The 17830-nt window shown below is 36.0% G+C and overlaps 1 protein-coding gene across 1 annotated transcript; it reads right to left on the reverse strand.

Moving 5' to 3' along the window:
- Positions 1-1381: 1381 nt before the first annotated feature.
- On the reverse strand, positions 1382-16875 carry LOC125063641 (serine/threonine-protein kinase par-1-like). The gene is made up of 11 exons (XM_047670181.1): positions 16556-16875; positions 16203-16331; positions 15720-15892; positions 14340-14398; positions 9145-9274; positions 8269-8429; positions 6949-7100; positions 5884-6500; positions 5442-5528; positions 5085-5148; positions 1382-1842 (listed from the first exon to the last, which is right to left on the reverse strand). Exons 1-11 carry the CDS (start codon positions 16676-16678, stop codon positions 1774-1776), a joined length of 1764 nt encoding a protein of 587 aa, XP_047526137.1. The 5' UTR covers positions 16679-16875; the 3' UTR covers positions 1382-1773.
- Positions 16876-17830: the final 955 nt, after the last annotated feature.

Below are 17830 nucleotides of genomic sequence, written 5' to 3' on the forward strand. Positions count from 1 at the left end.
GATTTAGTATATTTATAGACATTTTAACGGTGAGAATAAGCTAAGCTCAAGCTAAGACAGAAATTGATGTTTCATTTCATGCAATACCTTCTTTATTATCCTTTAAAAAAGTAAAGAATGGTTATAGTTAAGTCTGAGCAAAGTCTAAGTGCGCTCTATAGATCTCACCCTTAGTACATCCGGCTCCCTTACGTCAAAAATGTATTGGATTTTGACATAGTCAAAATGAGAGTGACAGAGTGAAGTTTTTTTCTGAATTTTACCCTTTGATCCTGAAGGAAGCCTTAGATTCATCTTAAGGTCGATTTACATCAAACGAGCGAATGCTCATTCTATCCCCACTACATCAAATTCTTCTAGTGTAAACAGGCGTAGAGCATTCTTTCGTTGTTCTTAGTGCGTTCGCAAAGATTCTATAGAATATTCTAAGAATGCTCGTTTGCTTGATGTAAACGGCGCAAGAGCGCGCGAACAGTTGCTTAGAGCGTTCTAGCGTGTTCGGACGTGCTCGCGCCACTGAGCGGTCTTTTCAAAGCGTTCTTGCGTTCTAGCGATTGTTTACGTATCTTATCGATTAAATAATGGATTGGTCTCAAGAAAAATGTTTATTAATGATAGAAGCCTGTTGACTGCTAGTTTGTCATATGCAGGAATCGAGTCTCTAAAATTCGTACTTGATTGAGATAGTAAATGATCAAAATCCTCCGGCGCCATTATACAAAAGTTTTGGAATTGTCCACTTTCTTCTTGTTTTCGCATATCCGTCATTGTTTCACCTACATTATCCAGTGTCCTTCGATGCATTAAATTTGTAACCCACCAACGTCTCTTCCTTCTTTTATTTTTGAGTTTTCGCGACAAAATAATAAATGCAGCACTTGCAATAATGATATCGCTGTCAGAGTCAGGCATAACGAAGCACTACCAATACTAACCACAGAATTGACAGGAATGAGCAAAGAACATTCGATCTAGCTTTTGTTTACACTAAAAGATTACGAAAGAATGCTCTTGTTCTAGCTCTAGCTCTATGTTCGTTTGATGTAAATCGATACCTCTAGCTTTCGTTTACACTAAAAGATTACGAAAGAATGCTCTTGTTCTAGCTCTAGCTCTATGTTCGTTTGATGTAAATCGACCTTTAGACAAATTTACTACGGATTTAGATCTCTTAATTATAGTACCTACATACTTTTTCGTCTCTTTCCGTCAAATTTGTTGCTGCTGTAATGAAAAGAGAGAAGTACTTTCGGTTAAAGCAATAAGACGTATGTATGAATGAAAGTATATCGTATTCTTCGTGGTCTTGTCTGCGACTACATTTACTTCTCCATGAAAGCATATTGCAAGCCTGTAATATTGGAACAATAAGAAGTCAATATTATTTAGATATGATTATAATTTCGCAATTTTCTCTCGGTATTTATGTATTGCTTTATAAATTTAGTTACATTAATGATTTTATTCATTTTGGTAAGCTTTATACTATTTTTATGAATAACCAGAGACGACAGTTAGCGCGAACAATGGTTCCCGTATGTTAAAATTCAATTTCGCTTTAGTCTATGAATCTTACTACTACTACTCTGTGCTAAAATTTTATAGGATTTAGTGGATTGGCGCTAACTCTCGACTCAATCATACAAACGAATTCCAGAATGCACAATCCTAGTTTAAACTTTTATATTTATTTTACAAAAAACATAAAATATTGATTGGAAAGATTTGAAATAAATCCTACAAAATAAGTACATCGAAAAGTCTATCTAAAAATTATTTAATAGGCGCGGTGCGGCGTAGTCGTTGTGTTTCCTTCGCTATGGGCCGCGAGTACCAGCCGACCTGAAAAAATAAATACATTTTCAACAATATTCTGTTATAAAATTCTTTTTTATTTATAAGTAATTTTACAGATACACTTTGGAAACGAAACAGATAACTAATGGTAGGGGAGCCCAAGAGGGGATTTCGGGATTTACTAAAGCGCGGCAGATTAATATATAGGGGGATACCTTGTACCCGGTTAAGTACCTCCACAAAATATGAGGCCCATATATAAAGCCGCACGTGAAGGAGACAGGATCAGTTTAGTAAAAAAAAATTGACCATCAGAAATTCCCGAGCGCGTCACATTAAGGTAGGGTGAGTTAATTACATCCTAAAAAGTGTATATTCCACTAATCTGACAATTTGAGAGTGACGGAAAAAAAGTTGTAAAAAAAAAACGTCATCTCGACATTCTCGAGCGTAGCTAAATTTTTTTTTATTTTGAAGGAAATAATTCAAGAATAATGAAAAATATATAATCTGACGATTTCCGCAAGCCGAAATAACAAAAATTCGTCGATAAAGTTAAATGCGTGCAGCTGCGTGATGCCTACATTTCCTTAAACCGATCGGAATCTACTAAACGGCGTTCTAAATATTTCCCTCAAAATTACATTTCCTGTGAATTTGAACCGATTCGGACCGATAGATTTTGAGAAATTTTGAAAAATCTTAAAAAAATAAGAAATATTTTTTTAAAAGTGGTTTCTTTATCGATCAACTTCAAAAACTAATCCGCCTTTGAGCTTGAAAACCCACGTCGATCGCCACCAAGCTGGTCAAAAGCGGTTGATTCGTTCGAGAGATATCGTACACGAAAGAAACCCGAAAAAGTGTTTTTTCGGGATTACTCCGAATTTTGTGGTTCGATCAATTAAAATTGCAAAATTATTTATGAGGATAATAAAACTGCGTCGAATGCCGCCAGGCGCCAACCGCGTGAAAATTGCTTGATCCATTCAAAAGTTATTGCGGTTTGAAAATTCCAAAAATAGTGTTCTATGAAACTTCTATCAGACTTTCGAGCTGGGAGAGCTCAAATGCATAGAAATGTTATTTCTTTGAACTCAGCGAGCTCAAAATATCAATTTTAAGCGCCCAGGAATGGAATTAGCGGGAAGTTGCAGGGATGGCCCTTTAGGTGAACCGTTTTTCTATTTTTTTTTTGGCAGATCAGGCGAATCCCTCTAGATAATCGTCAGATTATGAGACAGTACGTTTAGAACATAAAGATGAACCACATATATCTTAATCTGACGCGCTTGAGTATTTCAAAATTGCGATTTTTTTTTTGCAAATTAAGAAAATGGCTGTGGGTTTGCGTCCCATCGAAATCGTCAGATTAGTGAATGAGAGCTTTTTTTTGGTGCACTTAACACTCCCTTAGAAAATCTGACGCGCTCGATAAAATTTTTTTTTTTAATTTTCAACCCTTAAATACAACCACCCGCATCATGCAAACGATCAGATTAACATACGTACATTATTAAAAATACGTAGGGCATAGATGCTATCAATATCTGACGCGCTCGAGGATGTCCATGCAACAGTTTTTTTTTACATATTTAACTATCTATAGCCGCTTCCCCCACCGATGAAAAGGAATTTATCATATAACATTTTTTTCTTCTTTTTATCTAAGCTTTGCATCCCAATAGGTCTCTACGACGCTCGAGTAAATCCCCATTTAGCATCGTGGGCTCCCCTACCATAAGTCAAATTAAGTAGGTACATTAATAGATAAAAAAATGACAACTGGAATTAAACATTAAACAAACTACAACTTCATATTTTAAAGAAAAAATAAATTGTTACTACCGCTAAATAAAGTCAGTATTTTCGCTTCCTAAAATATCTCCTCTCACACCCTCTTTGATAAGGTGGAAAATGTCTACATCTTCATAAATTGTATTTTAGTTAGCTAAAACCCGAAACATTGGCGAACGCTCATAATTCGTGTTTGTACGAGGCACATGGAACAATTGTGAATATTTTGTCGCATACGGGGGAAGTATTCTTAAAGAAATTAATGACAGCAAATAGGAGCTATCTATCCACCCATTAAGAATAGCGTGCAAAAATAATAAATCTTGCTAGCTATATCCTGGATAGATATATCCATTATCCACCCATTACTTAATTAATTGCAGAGTTCGCCGAATCATCTCTGAGGTCGTAGGTTCGGCTGTGCTCTGATCACCTACTTGCCTATTAGATTAACAAATGATCATAAAACAGATAAAGAAATCTGAGGCCCAGACCTAAAAAGGTTGTAGCTATGTATATAGACTGTATATTTCAGTTTTTTTTATTATTAAGGCGCTTATATTGACCGTGAGCCGTCTAAACCTGGTCCTAGTGGTGTGAGGGTGAGACTTTTCAATGTAGCAACGCTCGTATGGTGAAGGACTACTCCTACCTACCTACTACTCTTATGCTTACTCCTGGTTAAGCTATGGTGTTATCTTATGGGGTAGCAGTGTAGATGCCACTGCCGTATTTACAAGCCAAAAAAAACTTCTGAGAATTTTAGTTAATATAGGAAATACTGACTCATGCAAGCCCCACTTCATTCGGAACAATATTCTTACTCTACCTGGCATATATATACTTGAAACATGTAAATTTATTCGCAAATATCCTAATATGTATAAAAAAAGGGAAGATACAAAAACCCTTTACTCATTAAGACCTTCTCGTAAAAACCAACTGATTCCACCTACATCCAGACTAAAGTTACATCAATCAGGACCATTGACCTCCTCCATAAAAATATATAACAAATTACCAGAAAATTTGAAGAATGAAACAAATAACCTGAGGTTTACCAAATTTCTAAAGGAATTATTATATAAGAAATGTTATTACACTGTTACAGAGTATCTGACTGATAGATTTTAATTTCTTTATAAAAGTTAAGTTTATAAATAATGTTAAGTACCTTTTCGCAACGTAAAACCAAAGTAAATATACCAAATAAATAATGTATCTTATAAGAATAGGAATGTATAAGAATATAATGAAATATAATAAAGCATGCCCTTTTAAAACATTGCTGTGCCTAGCCAAGGTCCTTATTCATTATTTTGATTAATTATGTACATAAGGAATGCAATAAAGTTTGAGTTTGAGTTTGAGTTTGACTTGACCAGTCCCTCTTATCCATAAGGCATAACAATATTTTCCTTAATCGTTCTATTAAGGCACTCTAAACCTGCTAATACCTCTAACCAATAAAATGCAAATAAAACACTTACAGGCATAGCTCTTTCGCTCTTGCAGTGACTATTGTTGGATGATGAGTCCGGGCTCACAATGTTTCTAAAATAAAATTATTTTAAGAAAAGTTGTAGAAAACACGATGCAGGTTTTAGGTAATATTTACTTAGGGTTACTTCGCTGATCATCTACTTGGCTCGCTAGAACCGATGGGATATATCGGAGTATCGCGAGATTCGGCATAGATATGACTATCTTATAGAACGTGGATCAATGTTACAACCGTTTCTGTTACCATGGCTACCGTTTATTTTCGAAAAACATCAACACTTACAGTATGTTTTATAATGCTGTCTTGCCTATTGATGAGTAAGAATGTCATTAAAGAAACTCACCCCAATGACGCTCTTTTGATTGTAGTCGCATTACTTTGTAGTAATATTCGAGGTGCTTGCGTTCTTGATGCACCACTTGCACGCCAGCTGTCAAATTATGTCAATTGCACTAATTCAATGGTAATGTTAATAACATTACCATTGAATTAACCTGATACTACAGCAAACAGAATAGTGATTATGCATGCATCAGCCTAGGTGGGTTCGAAATCCGAAGTTGATTTTCCGTTTATAAACTTGGTATAGCCGGGAGGAAACTAGCATGTCTTAGACCCAAAAATCAACGTCGTGTGACATAAAAAGCTTCAGACAAAGTACCCACTCTAGGTTCTAAAATCTTTTTTAGATACATTAAGCACTCGTCTTCCAACAACAACTACTAACATATTTAAGAATTGCATTTGCATTGCCTTAGAAAAATAATACTTAAATTCAAAAATACCTTGGCAACCCATCTCCACCACGTCTGCAGAAATCGCTCCTGTTCACATCGCTAGCTTTGTTCGGACAACTGCTGAGTCTTAATGGTTCCTCTAGCTGGGTCTTTCTCACGGGAGGTTTAAGCTTTGCTTTCTTTTCATTCACATCTGGATTCGAATACTCCTTAATGCTGGGTAGACGACTGTCCAGGCCATCACCGTTTTCGTACACCTTGAAGACTGGTCTCCGCATTGCATAATAGCTCAACTGCTTCGATTTGCTTTTAATCTCGTCGCTGATCTTCTCTACGGCTTCGGCTGTTGAATTTCCCGGCTTCGGGGTTGGTTTTGGAACTGGACGGTATTTCTGCAAATTTGACACCACCTGGGAGTGCAGAGACAGTGTAGAAAAACTTGGCTCCTTAAGCTCGTATTTGGCGCGATATTCTGGCGGTGATGCAGGACGTGGTTCCGTTGTGTTTGAAGACCAGAGGAGATCAAGCCCGGAGGCGGCCTGCATTTGATGTAAATGCGTCTTTATATTGTACAACCCAGCGGTTGAACCAAATGGTTCGGCCTTAATCTGAGCGACGATGTCCAGAAAGTTCTGCGCGCTAAGTTCGGCGATTTGTCTGTATATCTGGAACATGGAGGAATTATTCAATTTAAAGAGGGTTTATTAATCAACAACAAACTGTCACTCGACTGCTACAGCCTTTATATAAATTAGTATTTTATATTTTTAATGAGGGGCCGTTCAAGTATTACGTAAGCACTATAGGGGCAGAGGGGTCTTTGATTTTCATATTTGGTGATTACGTCAAAAGTAATTATTAACTTTTTTACACATACTACACATTGTCTATGCTAAAAAAAGAAATGCATTTTTATTTTTGAGAGCTTTGCGAAATTTTGCTGACAATATGAGTGGGGAGATAAATTCCAGTAGATCTGCTAATGTTATACTTGATCGGCCCCTGAGGTCGGCCGTAGAGAAAAATTCTATTATAATATAATAAGAAATTACAATGGATAATTAAACCAGAGCTAAACCACCCAAAAACCCGTAAGGATAATATGTTAATCACCTCTCTATTAACTTTGGAATCGGGCGGCGGTAACGGGTGTGTCTTCATTCGCATGCCAGGCCGCTTTACCCATCTGTGGCGCGCGGCCTCTTCAATCTTCATGCGAAGCTCTACTTTGGGCTCAAGTAGTTGTTGTATGAACATCTTGCATTCTGAAATATGAGATAATTTAGGTGAAATTCTAACAGCATTACGAAATTTTTTGTCGAGATGACAAAAATGAGGTGAGCATGACGTACCGACCAGAGCGGTAACACAAGTTCGGCTCTGTACATCGAGAGAAAACAACGTAGGTATATGGCGAGAGAACATTGAGGTGTTTGCTACCGCGGCTAATAAATGGACTATCCAGTCAGTTATTAGATAGCCTAACGTTAACCAACATAAAAAGTTAATTGAAAAACTATTTCGATATGCATTTGTCGCGTTCCTAAACAAGACATTATGCTATATTACATTATACAAACCACAGCGGTTTTCTAATGTAACATATTATGATTTTATTATATTCTGTAGAATAAATAAATAAATAAATAAAAAATATTAAATAATAATACAAGTTGTGTAAAAGAAAGCTCACAATGAAACAGACGAATATGGCACACGGCCCCATCTTGTATGGTACACCGCGGTTAATCCCCGTAAACATATATTTCTATTTAGTGATGTAACTAATATAGCACAATAAAAATTTATTTTTGTTTCAGAAAAACACGTATCAAACGCTGTGATTGTTCAATAACAGTGCGGAAGTGGTTTATTGTATGAAGAACTAATTGTGTAATTAAGGTTTTTGTAATTATAATCGTAATGCTTTAAAATCTGTTTTAATAACCTCGTAACCTAAATTCGTACTTTAAACCTTTTATTATAACTACAAGCAAAACATCTAAAATGACTATTGATGACGCAGAACTAAGCGAATTTTGCTTTAGATGTATTTCGTAAATGTTTTGAAATAGTTAAATAGACAATTCAATGTAGTCACATAAATTTTGTGACTACATTGATAACCACGCCACACTGACCGTGACAAGCATTGGACACGTCAGCGGTTTTCTATAATTAATATGTAATACTGTATGATTGGAACGAATAAAATACTTGACCGATTATATAAATTCTTTAAAATCCTTTAATAATATGCGCTATATTTATTTCTAAAATATTAAACATTTTTAGGCGACAGGCCGCTAGTTTGTGAAACATTTGATGACCAAATATGTACTAACTTTAGTCATCTTCATAAATTCAATACATGTGCAGCTGTATAAGGGTCATAAGTTTCCCTAAAACGTTAGGTTAAAAAATCCCTAATACCTGTAGACACACACGCAAGCGCATTCCTCTGTTTCCTGGTAAACCCTCTTGCTATAGCAGCCCTTAGTTGTGGTCGAGAATGGCCTTCTGTTGTCTGTTTGCTTCCTTCTAAACACGCGAATGGCAGACCTCCAGTCACCATTCCATAAACTATCACACCGCTAAAACAAACCAGCTGGTTTAAAGAAATAAAATATTAAAATTCACGAAATAAGAGCGGTCTACGCGAATTTAAAAAAAAACCATGTAACCAATGAATTCAATAATCAGTGATTTTGAGGATTGCAAAATTCTGCAATTAATTTAATAAAATTATGTATGCTACTTTATTTTTATAACTCCAGTGCCTTTCAGAAATCGTAGTCAACGAGTAACTCTCGCTTACCACTAAGATTTTTTAAATTGCAATGAGGTTTTTCTATACTTGGTGGCATGATCAACTACTAGAATCAAAAAAATATATATCTTCCCATGATGAAAGGATTCTTTGCATCAACATTAAGATATTGTATTATAACATTAAAACATAATGTGAATTAAAGTTGGTCCCATATTTGTTTAGTTTCTTCGATAGGACTTTTAGTTTTGCCGGAAATCGAGATAAACCGTTTTTTACCCTTAAACCCCCCCCCCCCCCCTCCCCCTTCCCGACCTCAGATCGACCGTAATTTATTTTACCTTTCATTTTGATCATATTCCCCTGCTTTTCTAATGGGTTTCATCCTACTGTAATTTTTTTCACTTTTTATTATTTTTAAAGGCTATCTGCACTGGTCTATCAAGTTTAACTCCTGTTTTAGACACTATCGAAGTTGCTACATAGTACTTCATACATAGTTGAAATGTTTGTTCAAATTAATAATAATAGGTTCTAACATGCTCCACAAATCAACTTCGGGTCCATATTTCCGGCCATCCACAAACAACTCGGGCGCTGCGTATTCTAGTGATCCGCATGGCGTACGTAGCGCCCCACCCGCACTCCATACATTAGAAAGCCCGAAATCTATAAGAATTATAAATAATGTAAATTCATTCAGGAACTATGTACTCGTATAAACAATCGATTTGTTTGTATATAAATGCTGAACGCTTTGTACCTGCTCAAAAAGCAAATTTTTGGAAATATACATTTTACGGCTCAAAGAATGTTTCCTTATTTGCTTAAATTATTACGTTGTTTTCATTTCGGTTAGAAACGTCGCGTATTAAATATTGTGATCGAAAAAGTGCAACGCGCTGACGCAGCGCCGCGATCGCGTTACGATGAATCGTTGACCTAATACATGTTATTGTGTAATGAATTAAGGCGAGGTTTTGTCTTTATAATTTTAATTATTATATAAAATTTATGATGTCATCTCCAAGTGTTATTGAAATTAAAACCCAAACCGAGCAATTACTAGTGGGTGAACTGAAAAAGGAAAGAGCCCGATGCTCAGACCTGGAAAGTATTGTCCATCAACTCAAGGAACGAATAGCTCAGCTAGAACAAAAAATAGATCAGCCCTTAACACAAAGGGATGAGGCAGCCGCTGAATCAATTCAGTATGAGACGGACGAAGAAGAACTGGCTAAAGAAACGGAATGGGTGCGACAAAAAAGCAGAAAGAAAAGGAAACTAAACACCTCCCCTTCCCCCATGAAAGAAGTTACTTGTAATAAAGTAACCAAAGAAAAACCCAAAAAGGAACCCCTTCCACCTCCGATTATTGTCGAAAATGTGATTGAATACCAATCATTTTACGATTCCTTACTTAAAAAAGAATTAAATAAAGACTCTTTCACCGTGAAAATGCTTAGGAATGGATCGGTGAAGATAAACAGCAATACTGAAGCTACCTACAGAGGTATCACAAAACACCTTAAAGAAGAAAATGCTTCGTGGTTCTCATACGAGAACAAGCAGAGTAGGCCAATAAGAGTAATGGCAAAAAATCTGCATGCCTCTTGCAAGCCTGAAAGGATAGTTGAAGACCTCATTCTCCAAGGATTTAAAATCTTAGACGCAGCCGTCAAATATAGCTGGAAAAACAAGGAACCGCTAAACATGTTCATTCTCTCTTTCCACCATCAGGAAAACATAAAAAATATTTATGAAATAAAATCGATACTTGGCTGCAAAATTGATGTACAGCCATTGAAATCACCAAAATTGATCCCCCAATGCAAGAGGTGTCAGGCTTATGGGCACACACAGAAATACTGCTCCAAGGAGCCGAGGTGTGTAAAATGTACTGCAAAGCATCTCACAGTAGACTGTAACAAGCCACGAGACGCGAAACCGAAGTGCGTTCACTGTGGTGAGTCACACCCAGCTAATTACAGAGGCTGTGTTGTAGCTAAAGAATTGCAAAAAATGAGAAACGTTTTAAAATCCAAATCAAAAACTGAAACGGACAAACCTGTAAAACCAGCAAAATTAGTTTCCAAGACTGTTTCCTTCGCTGAGGTTACTAAAGGTCCCAAGATTCTATCCTCAACACAAAATGAGACTAAATCTAACACAGGCTTAGATGAAAAGATTAACACCATACTTTCATTATTGACAACTTTTGATGAAAGACTTAAAAAACTAGAAAGCAGCACCAAAATAGCAGCTTCTAAACGTCCAAAGCAATGATGTCTTTAAAAATAATGGCATGGAATGCTAATGGGCTTTTAAAACACCAAAGAGAACTTCATATAATTCTTAAACATGAAAACATTGACATCTGCTTGGTATCGGAAACACATTTTACCAGGGAGTCGTACATTCAACTTAAAGGATATAACGCCTACCATGCCCTTCACCCAAGTAATAAATCCAGCGGGGGAAGTACAGTTATAATAAAGGACAGTTTGAAACACCATGAGGTCTTTAAATATGAAAAAGAACATATTCAGGCTGTGGCTGTATGCCTATCAATGAAGCGGTGTCCATTAACAATATCTTCTATCTACTGCCCACCAAGACATGCACTTAAGTACGACCAGTACTCAACCCTGCTAAAAAGTCTTGGAAATAGATTTGTTTTGGGAGGCGACTTCAATGCAAAACATACCTACTGGGGATCAAGATTAATAACGACTAAAGGAAAAGAACTATTTAATGCTATGAAAGATTTGAGATGTGATGCAATTTCGACAGGGAAGCCTACATACTGGCCAACAGACAAGAATAAAATACCAGATCTTATAGATTTCTTCATATTTAGAGAAGTATCACCAAATGTTCTCCAAATAGAGGAAGCCTACATACTGGCCAACAGACAAGAATAAAATACCAGATCTTATAGATTTCTTCATATTTAGAGAAGTATCACCAAATGTTCTCCAAATAGAGGAAGCTTATGATATGAACTCAGATCACTCACCAATTTTACTCACAATTGGCGAAGACCCTGTAAAGCGGAAACTGAATCCATGTCTCGTGAACCCGCATACGGACTGGGACAGCTTCAAAATTTATCTTGAGAATATTATAGACCTAAGAGTACCTTTAAAGACTGAGGAACAATTAGATTTAGAAGTAAATAAATTTACAAAGAACATCCAACAAGCTGCTTGGAGCAATACTCCAAAATTTAAGAAAAAGGTACAAAACAACTACTTTCCAGAAGAGATTATAAATCTGATAAAGACAAAACGAGCTCAAAGAAAAAGGTGGCATTACACAAGATGTCCTGAAGACAAAAAACATCTGAATAACCTCACTAAACAACTGAGGAGAGAGATTAAAATACATAAAGATACTTCAATAAAGAGATTCCTAAACCAATTAACTTCTGATGGTTCCACCAACTACTCCATCTGGAAAGCGATAAGAAATATCAAAAAACCTACAACACATATTCCTCCCTTGAGAGAGTCTGATGGGAATTGGGCTGTAAGTAATATACAAAAAGTTAGAAGGTTTGCTGATCATCTAGAAAATATATTTCAAATCGATGAAGAAGATTCACTTGACTTCGAAGAAATATCGTCAGAACAACTAAACATCCGTCTAGTCACACCAAAAGAAGTTTTAAGTGAAATTAAATGTTTAACTAAAAAAAAGGCGCCAGGCTTTGATTTAATTACTGGTGAGGTACTACAGCATCTCCCCCGTAAAGCTGTAGTTAAAATGACAACCTTAATTAATGCTTCATTTCGACTTCAATATGTTCCCAATATGTGGAAAGTTGCGGAAGTGATAATGATTCCTAAGCCAGGAAAACCACCACACGAAGTAACGTCTTACAGGCCAATCTCATTGTTACCTGTTATAGCAAAACTATTTGAGAAACTCTTTCTCAAACGTCTTAACCCTATTATTGCCAAAAAGCAGCTCATACCGGATTACCAATTTGGTTTCAGAGAAAAACATTCTACCATTGAGCAGGTTCATAGAATTACAAATAATATAGAAAAAGCACTAGAAGAACAAAAAGTCTGCTCCACGGTCTTTCTGGATGTAGCTCAAGCATTTGACAAAGTGTGGCACCGAGGACTTGTTTATAAATTAAAGAAACTACTGCCTCGTCAATTTTCAAATATACTAGAGTCATACTTAACACAAAGAATGTTTAGAGTACGACAAGAAGATGATTATTCAGAACTGAAAGAAATAAAAGCTGGGGTGCCGCAAGGGAGTGTATTAGGTCCGGTCCTGTACCTCTTATACACATGCGATATTCCTGAACTAGAAGATAACGTAATCGCTACCTTTGCCGATGATACTGCTATGATGTCTACGGCAGATACTGAAAAGGAAGCGGTAGTAAAACTACAAAAAGCCATAAATACTGTTGGCTTGTGGACCAAAAAATGGCGGATACGATTAAATCAGTCTAAATCAGTTTACATAAACTTTACCAACAAAACATCAAATTACCAGCCAGTATATATTGATAACGTCAAAGTGCCGTTCCAAAATTCAGCTAAGTACCTAGGTATGACGCTGGATACCAAACTCCGATGGAAGGTCCATGTTAAAAAGAAGCGTGAAGAGCTGGATCTCCGTTACACTAAATTGTACTGGTTGCTCGGAAGGCATTCCGCGTTATCAGTTCAAAATAAATTATTGATTTACAAACAAGTCCTGACACCTGTATGGACTTATGGTTGCCAGCTGTGGGGCTGCACCAGTAATAGTAACATCCAAGTAATCCAACGATTCCAAAACAAAGTGCTCAGGGGAATAGTCAATGCTCCCTGGTATATTCGCAATAACGACCTCCATCGGGACCTTAATATAGAGGACGTCGCCACAATAATAAAAAAGACTGCTGGAGCCCACGAACATAGGCTCCACCATCACGTGAATGTCGAGGCTATTCAACTCCTAGACACCACTGGCCTAGTGAGAAGATTGAAAAGGACAAAACCGTTTGAACTAGTGAATTAGTGTTAGTGCACGTTAGTATTAAGTGCTAAACAGTGATTGAAAAAAAAATAGAACACAAGAACAAAGTGTCTTCCCTTTAATAGAGACTGTAAGTAGTGTTATTGGACACTTTCTTATGTTAAATATCCTTTGTAATAAATTAGGTTAGACTTAAATTACTTATTAGTCTTAAGTTAGGCTAGATTGTAATGTGCCATGATGTCTTAGTAAAGACACATGTATATAAAAAAAAAAAAAAAAAAATTTGCTTAAATATTTAAAACTTTGTCCACATTTAAACAATGCGACCAAAAGCTCTACCGATAAACCAGAAACATATTCCATTGCTACTGTGTTTAGCTCGCAAAGGATTTGGCAAAAGAGAAGAAAAGCAACGGAAATGCAAGTAATTAGGAAACAACGTACACTTGTACGCTGTATAAAAATGTAATCAGAACAGGTTTAAATATATTTTGCACGCTGATATACCACTTAGGTAGGCTATCAGGACTTAAAACAATAGTTCTACCACATGATTTCATAGTCCAAGCAACATTCATAAATATATTTAAAAACATTTTGCCTCGCTGATATACCACTTAGGTAGGCTATCAGGACTTAAAACAATAGTTCTACCACATGATTTCATAGTCCAAGCAACATTCATAAATATATTTAAAAACATTTTCTATTATTTAATATATAAACTCGTGTGTATACTTACCAACAATTTTTATGAACTGCTTAGTACTATCTAACATTATGTTCTCCATCTTCAGATCTCTGTAAGTTAATTGACGTTTAGCTAACGTATTGAGTTCAGTAAGAATAACCTATAATACATAACTTTTAATGACTGAACTAAAAAAAATCAGAATTATTTGATCAAAATCCGTAAAGAAGCTTAAATTTAACTAAATATTGAACGATTTAGCCTGTTAAACATTATTAAAACAGTTTCGCGCTTAGCTACTAGACGCGCCATAATTTTTCATACAAATACTTATTTCACAACATCATATGATAACTTTGAATTTTTCCTTAAAAAATCAGGGTTTAGACTTAGCTCTAAGTATGACTCTCGTATGTCAAAAACGTATCGAGTTTGACATACCAGAAAGAACTTCAATCTAAAGGCCCATTTAGATGGAGAGAGTTTCTCGCACGTTTTGGTGTGAGAAATCGTACGCGCCTATCACCAGTAATAATCGCCATAGCATTATCGTATCAAAATGTTTACATACAGGCAAGAACTAAATTCTCACCTATTATGATTATGTCATACCAGAATCGCCAGTGATTTGTCGCTAAGCGATATTTTCCTGCGTCTGTTTAAACATCGACATTTTAGTAAGAAGATTCTTACTTACGAGAATCTCGACTAGCATAAACACGATCTCGTATGACATTTTTTATTTTCATAAATCATACGAGTATCGTACAAATCGGATAGAACCGTTTTGATTGCGAGATGTTTAATTCGAGTTTAGTGATTACTAAGGTATTTTGTTGGATTTTTGTCGCCTTCAAAATCCTTTTAATTTTGGGGCTGCCGATAATATTAAGTTAATTGAACTTTTTTGAAGTTACGAGTGTTTGTGGAACACGGAAAAAATAAATTATAAAAACCCATTTTTTAACCCAAAATCTTTTTTCCGTTTCCGTTTAATGAATTCTTGTATAAATAATTAAAACACCCTCACGCACTACACTCGTGGTAGCAACTGCCACAAAACCTCGTATTCAAATACTATTGCTTTTGAAATTTTGTTTAGGTACACGGACACAATAAATTTTCTATTGCGAGGCAATTGTCGCCAAAGAAGAGCAATTGGTGTTAATGTTTAGACGAAGAAACTTTTTTATATTCTTTCGATAATCGTATCTTCGAGACGAGAAACTCCTTCTAAATGGGCCTTAGGGCATGCTAGTTTCCTCACTATGGTGTCCTTCACCGTATGAGCAAATATTAAATGCATTCAAAGAAAAAATTATTATACACCTGGGGTTCCAAGGTGCGACCACAGAGTTTCAAATCGCGAAACTGCTCATACGATGTTAACCTTTAGATATGTATTTTAAGAAGGTACAGAATTACTATTACCGATGCACGACCCCTCTAGAATGCATGTGACGTACAGCTGAAACCAACTGAGCGGCTAACGCTTTTGCCCGAGATTCAGGTAGGCCACGCGCTGAACCTCGGGCAGCCAGGACATAGGAACAAAGATCACCGCCTGCCGCCGCCTCCATCACCACGTAAAGTCGTGGCCCGTGCTAGTAAATAAATAGTAAAATTTTACTCCTTGACTGTACGGTGAGAATCAGTAGAGAAATATATTTTTTTATCGGGGATAAATAAGTACTTGTAAATTTATGCATTTGGTAAGTACTAGGGATTTTGTTAATATTTCATTTTTATAGGAAAAACTAAATTCTGGGATTCTCAGTTAAGTCGAATCCTATGACAATCATCAATCATGCGGACGATACGTACCTATACTTACTACTAGTTAAACGTCTAATTGTAAACCTTCTTCTCTGGGATATATTAAATTGGGTAAAAAGTAAATCGTTGGTAACCAACCATCATAGTCTCGTAAAGGGCAGCTATGCAGGGATGCCGCAACTTTGCCATCACTCGGGGCTCGCGGTGTAAGTTGCGTCTTGCATAGTCCTCTTTGATGCAGGTCAAGTCTATCACTTTAATCGCCACCTATTAAATCAATACTCTACTTTAAATATGTATTACGTCCGACCGGCTTTTTATATATTAGTACAAACACACTATAAATAGGTCTGGTTAGAATTATTGGAGATCATCATACTACGGTATCTTTTTGGTGTAAAAGTATCCACATGGGTCACGAGCTGAGTGTCTCATCAGTCTCATCAAATGATGGAGAGTTAGTAAGAAATACAAGTCAATGAATGTAGAACCTTTTTGCCGATAATCCTATGCGTCGCTTCTTCTACTTTTGCAAAGTGGCCTTTCCCGAAAACTTTTCCCGTCATCAAATAATTGCCGACGCTGTACACTTGCCCTTTCTTTGCCAGTGCCATTGCTAGTTTCTAAATCTTATGGGCATTATGTTGGCGCGAATTTTACAAAATATTTTATATACAACGTTGACCGTCATGCACGCTTGTCATGTCATTGGCAATCGTTTGTTTGCTCCCTTGAAATTGGAACGATGTCTTTGTGACATTTGTTATTCGCCAGTTCATGATTGTTCTAAATACATTGTTATGCAAGAGTTGTACGTCTACTGTACTATGATCGTGTATTAAAACCGTAATGATATATTTATTAGGGCGTTAACATATGATGATAATGATAATAATAATAATAATTGGGAAACCATACTAAAAAGGGACGCTCTTTTTTTGAAATGTATGCTTGATTGTTTTAACTTTTAACGTTTGCAGTACTATTGAGCCGAGTTCATAAGAAAGCATCTTTAACTACCAACATTTCAAGGAGTTTGGAAACTGTTTTAATAAGGAAAAACTTTACTTCTTTCACTTGTACAGTGAAGGTAAACAACGGCTCAGTTTTGCGCCCCTGAATTATTCTTTTTATATAGTGTATAATTACTGAATCTCCATAAAACATCCAAACATCTGTTTACTTCATGAAAAACTATCCCCGATATTTTCCCATAGCTCCAGTTGCGTAGCTAGAATGTTAAGATGACTATTTGGTTTCAACATGTGTGATATCATGGAGTTCTTTATTTCCTTATTCTTTGAAATATATTATTATTTTTCGTATGAACCAGAAAGCCATCAATCATATCATACTGATAATTTTGACTGGAATCGTTGTTAAATGTTTGTTAGAATTAAATCAAATGAAATCAAAATATAATTTATTCATACCTATGTAATGAGAAGCTTTTGATATGGGTGCAGGTAAGGACCTCCTCGTTACATAGTAAAGCAGTTAATTATTGTTATCATGTAAGTAATAAATAAATATGAAAACCGAACGTTTCATCTTTATCCGCAAGGCGCGGTGAAATGGGGTCATGCATTTACACTACTGTGGGAATACCACGCAAACAAGTGGGAAAAACGTAACTGAATTTCCTACCGTCCCAGATGGTTAAAGGATACATTTGTATGTAATTATTTGTAAGGATACATTTTTTTTCTCTTAAATAAATTTAATAAAATAGTTATAACTTGGATCTCTATATTGAAGTTAACGCT

Source organism: Pieris napi, chromosome 1, assembly GCF_905475465.1.
Source record: "Pieris napi chromosome 1, ilPieNapi1.2, whole genome shotgun sequence".
Lineage (NCBI taxonomy): Eukaryota > Metazoa > Arthropoda > Insecta > Lepidoptera > Pieridae > Pieris > Pieris napi.

Bases quoted from the DNA above. Each gene is read 5' to 3' on its own strand.
- LOC125063641 (XM_047670181.1), bottom strand. From the start codon at position 16,678: ATGGCACTGGCAAAGAAAGGGCAAGTGTACAGCGTCGGCAATTATTTG. The intron at 16,332-16,555 runs GTTCTACATTCA...TTGATTTAATAG, and splicing joins ATAGGATTATCGGCAAAAAG to GTGGCGATTAAAGTGATAGA. The intron at 1,843-5,084 runs GTAAGTGTTTTA...TTATTTTTTCAG, and splicing joins AGAGCGAAAGAGCTATGCCT to GTCGGCTGGTACTCGCGGCC.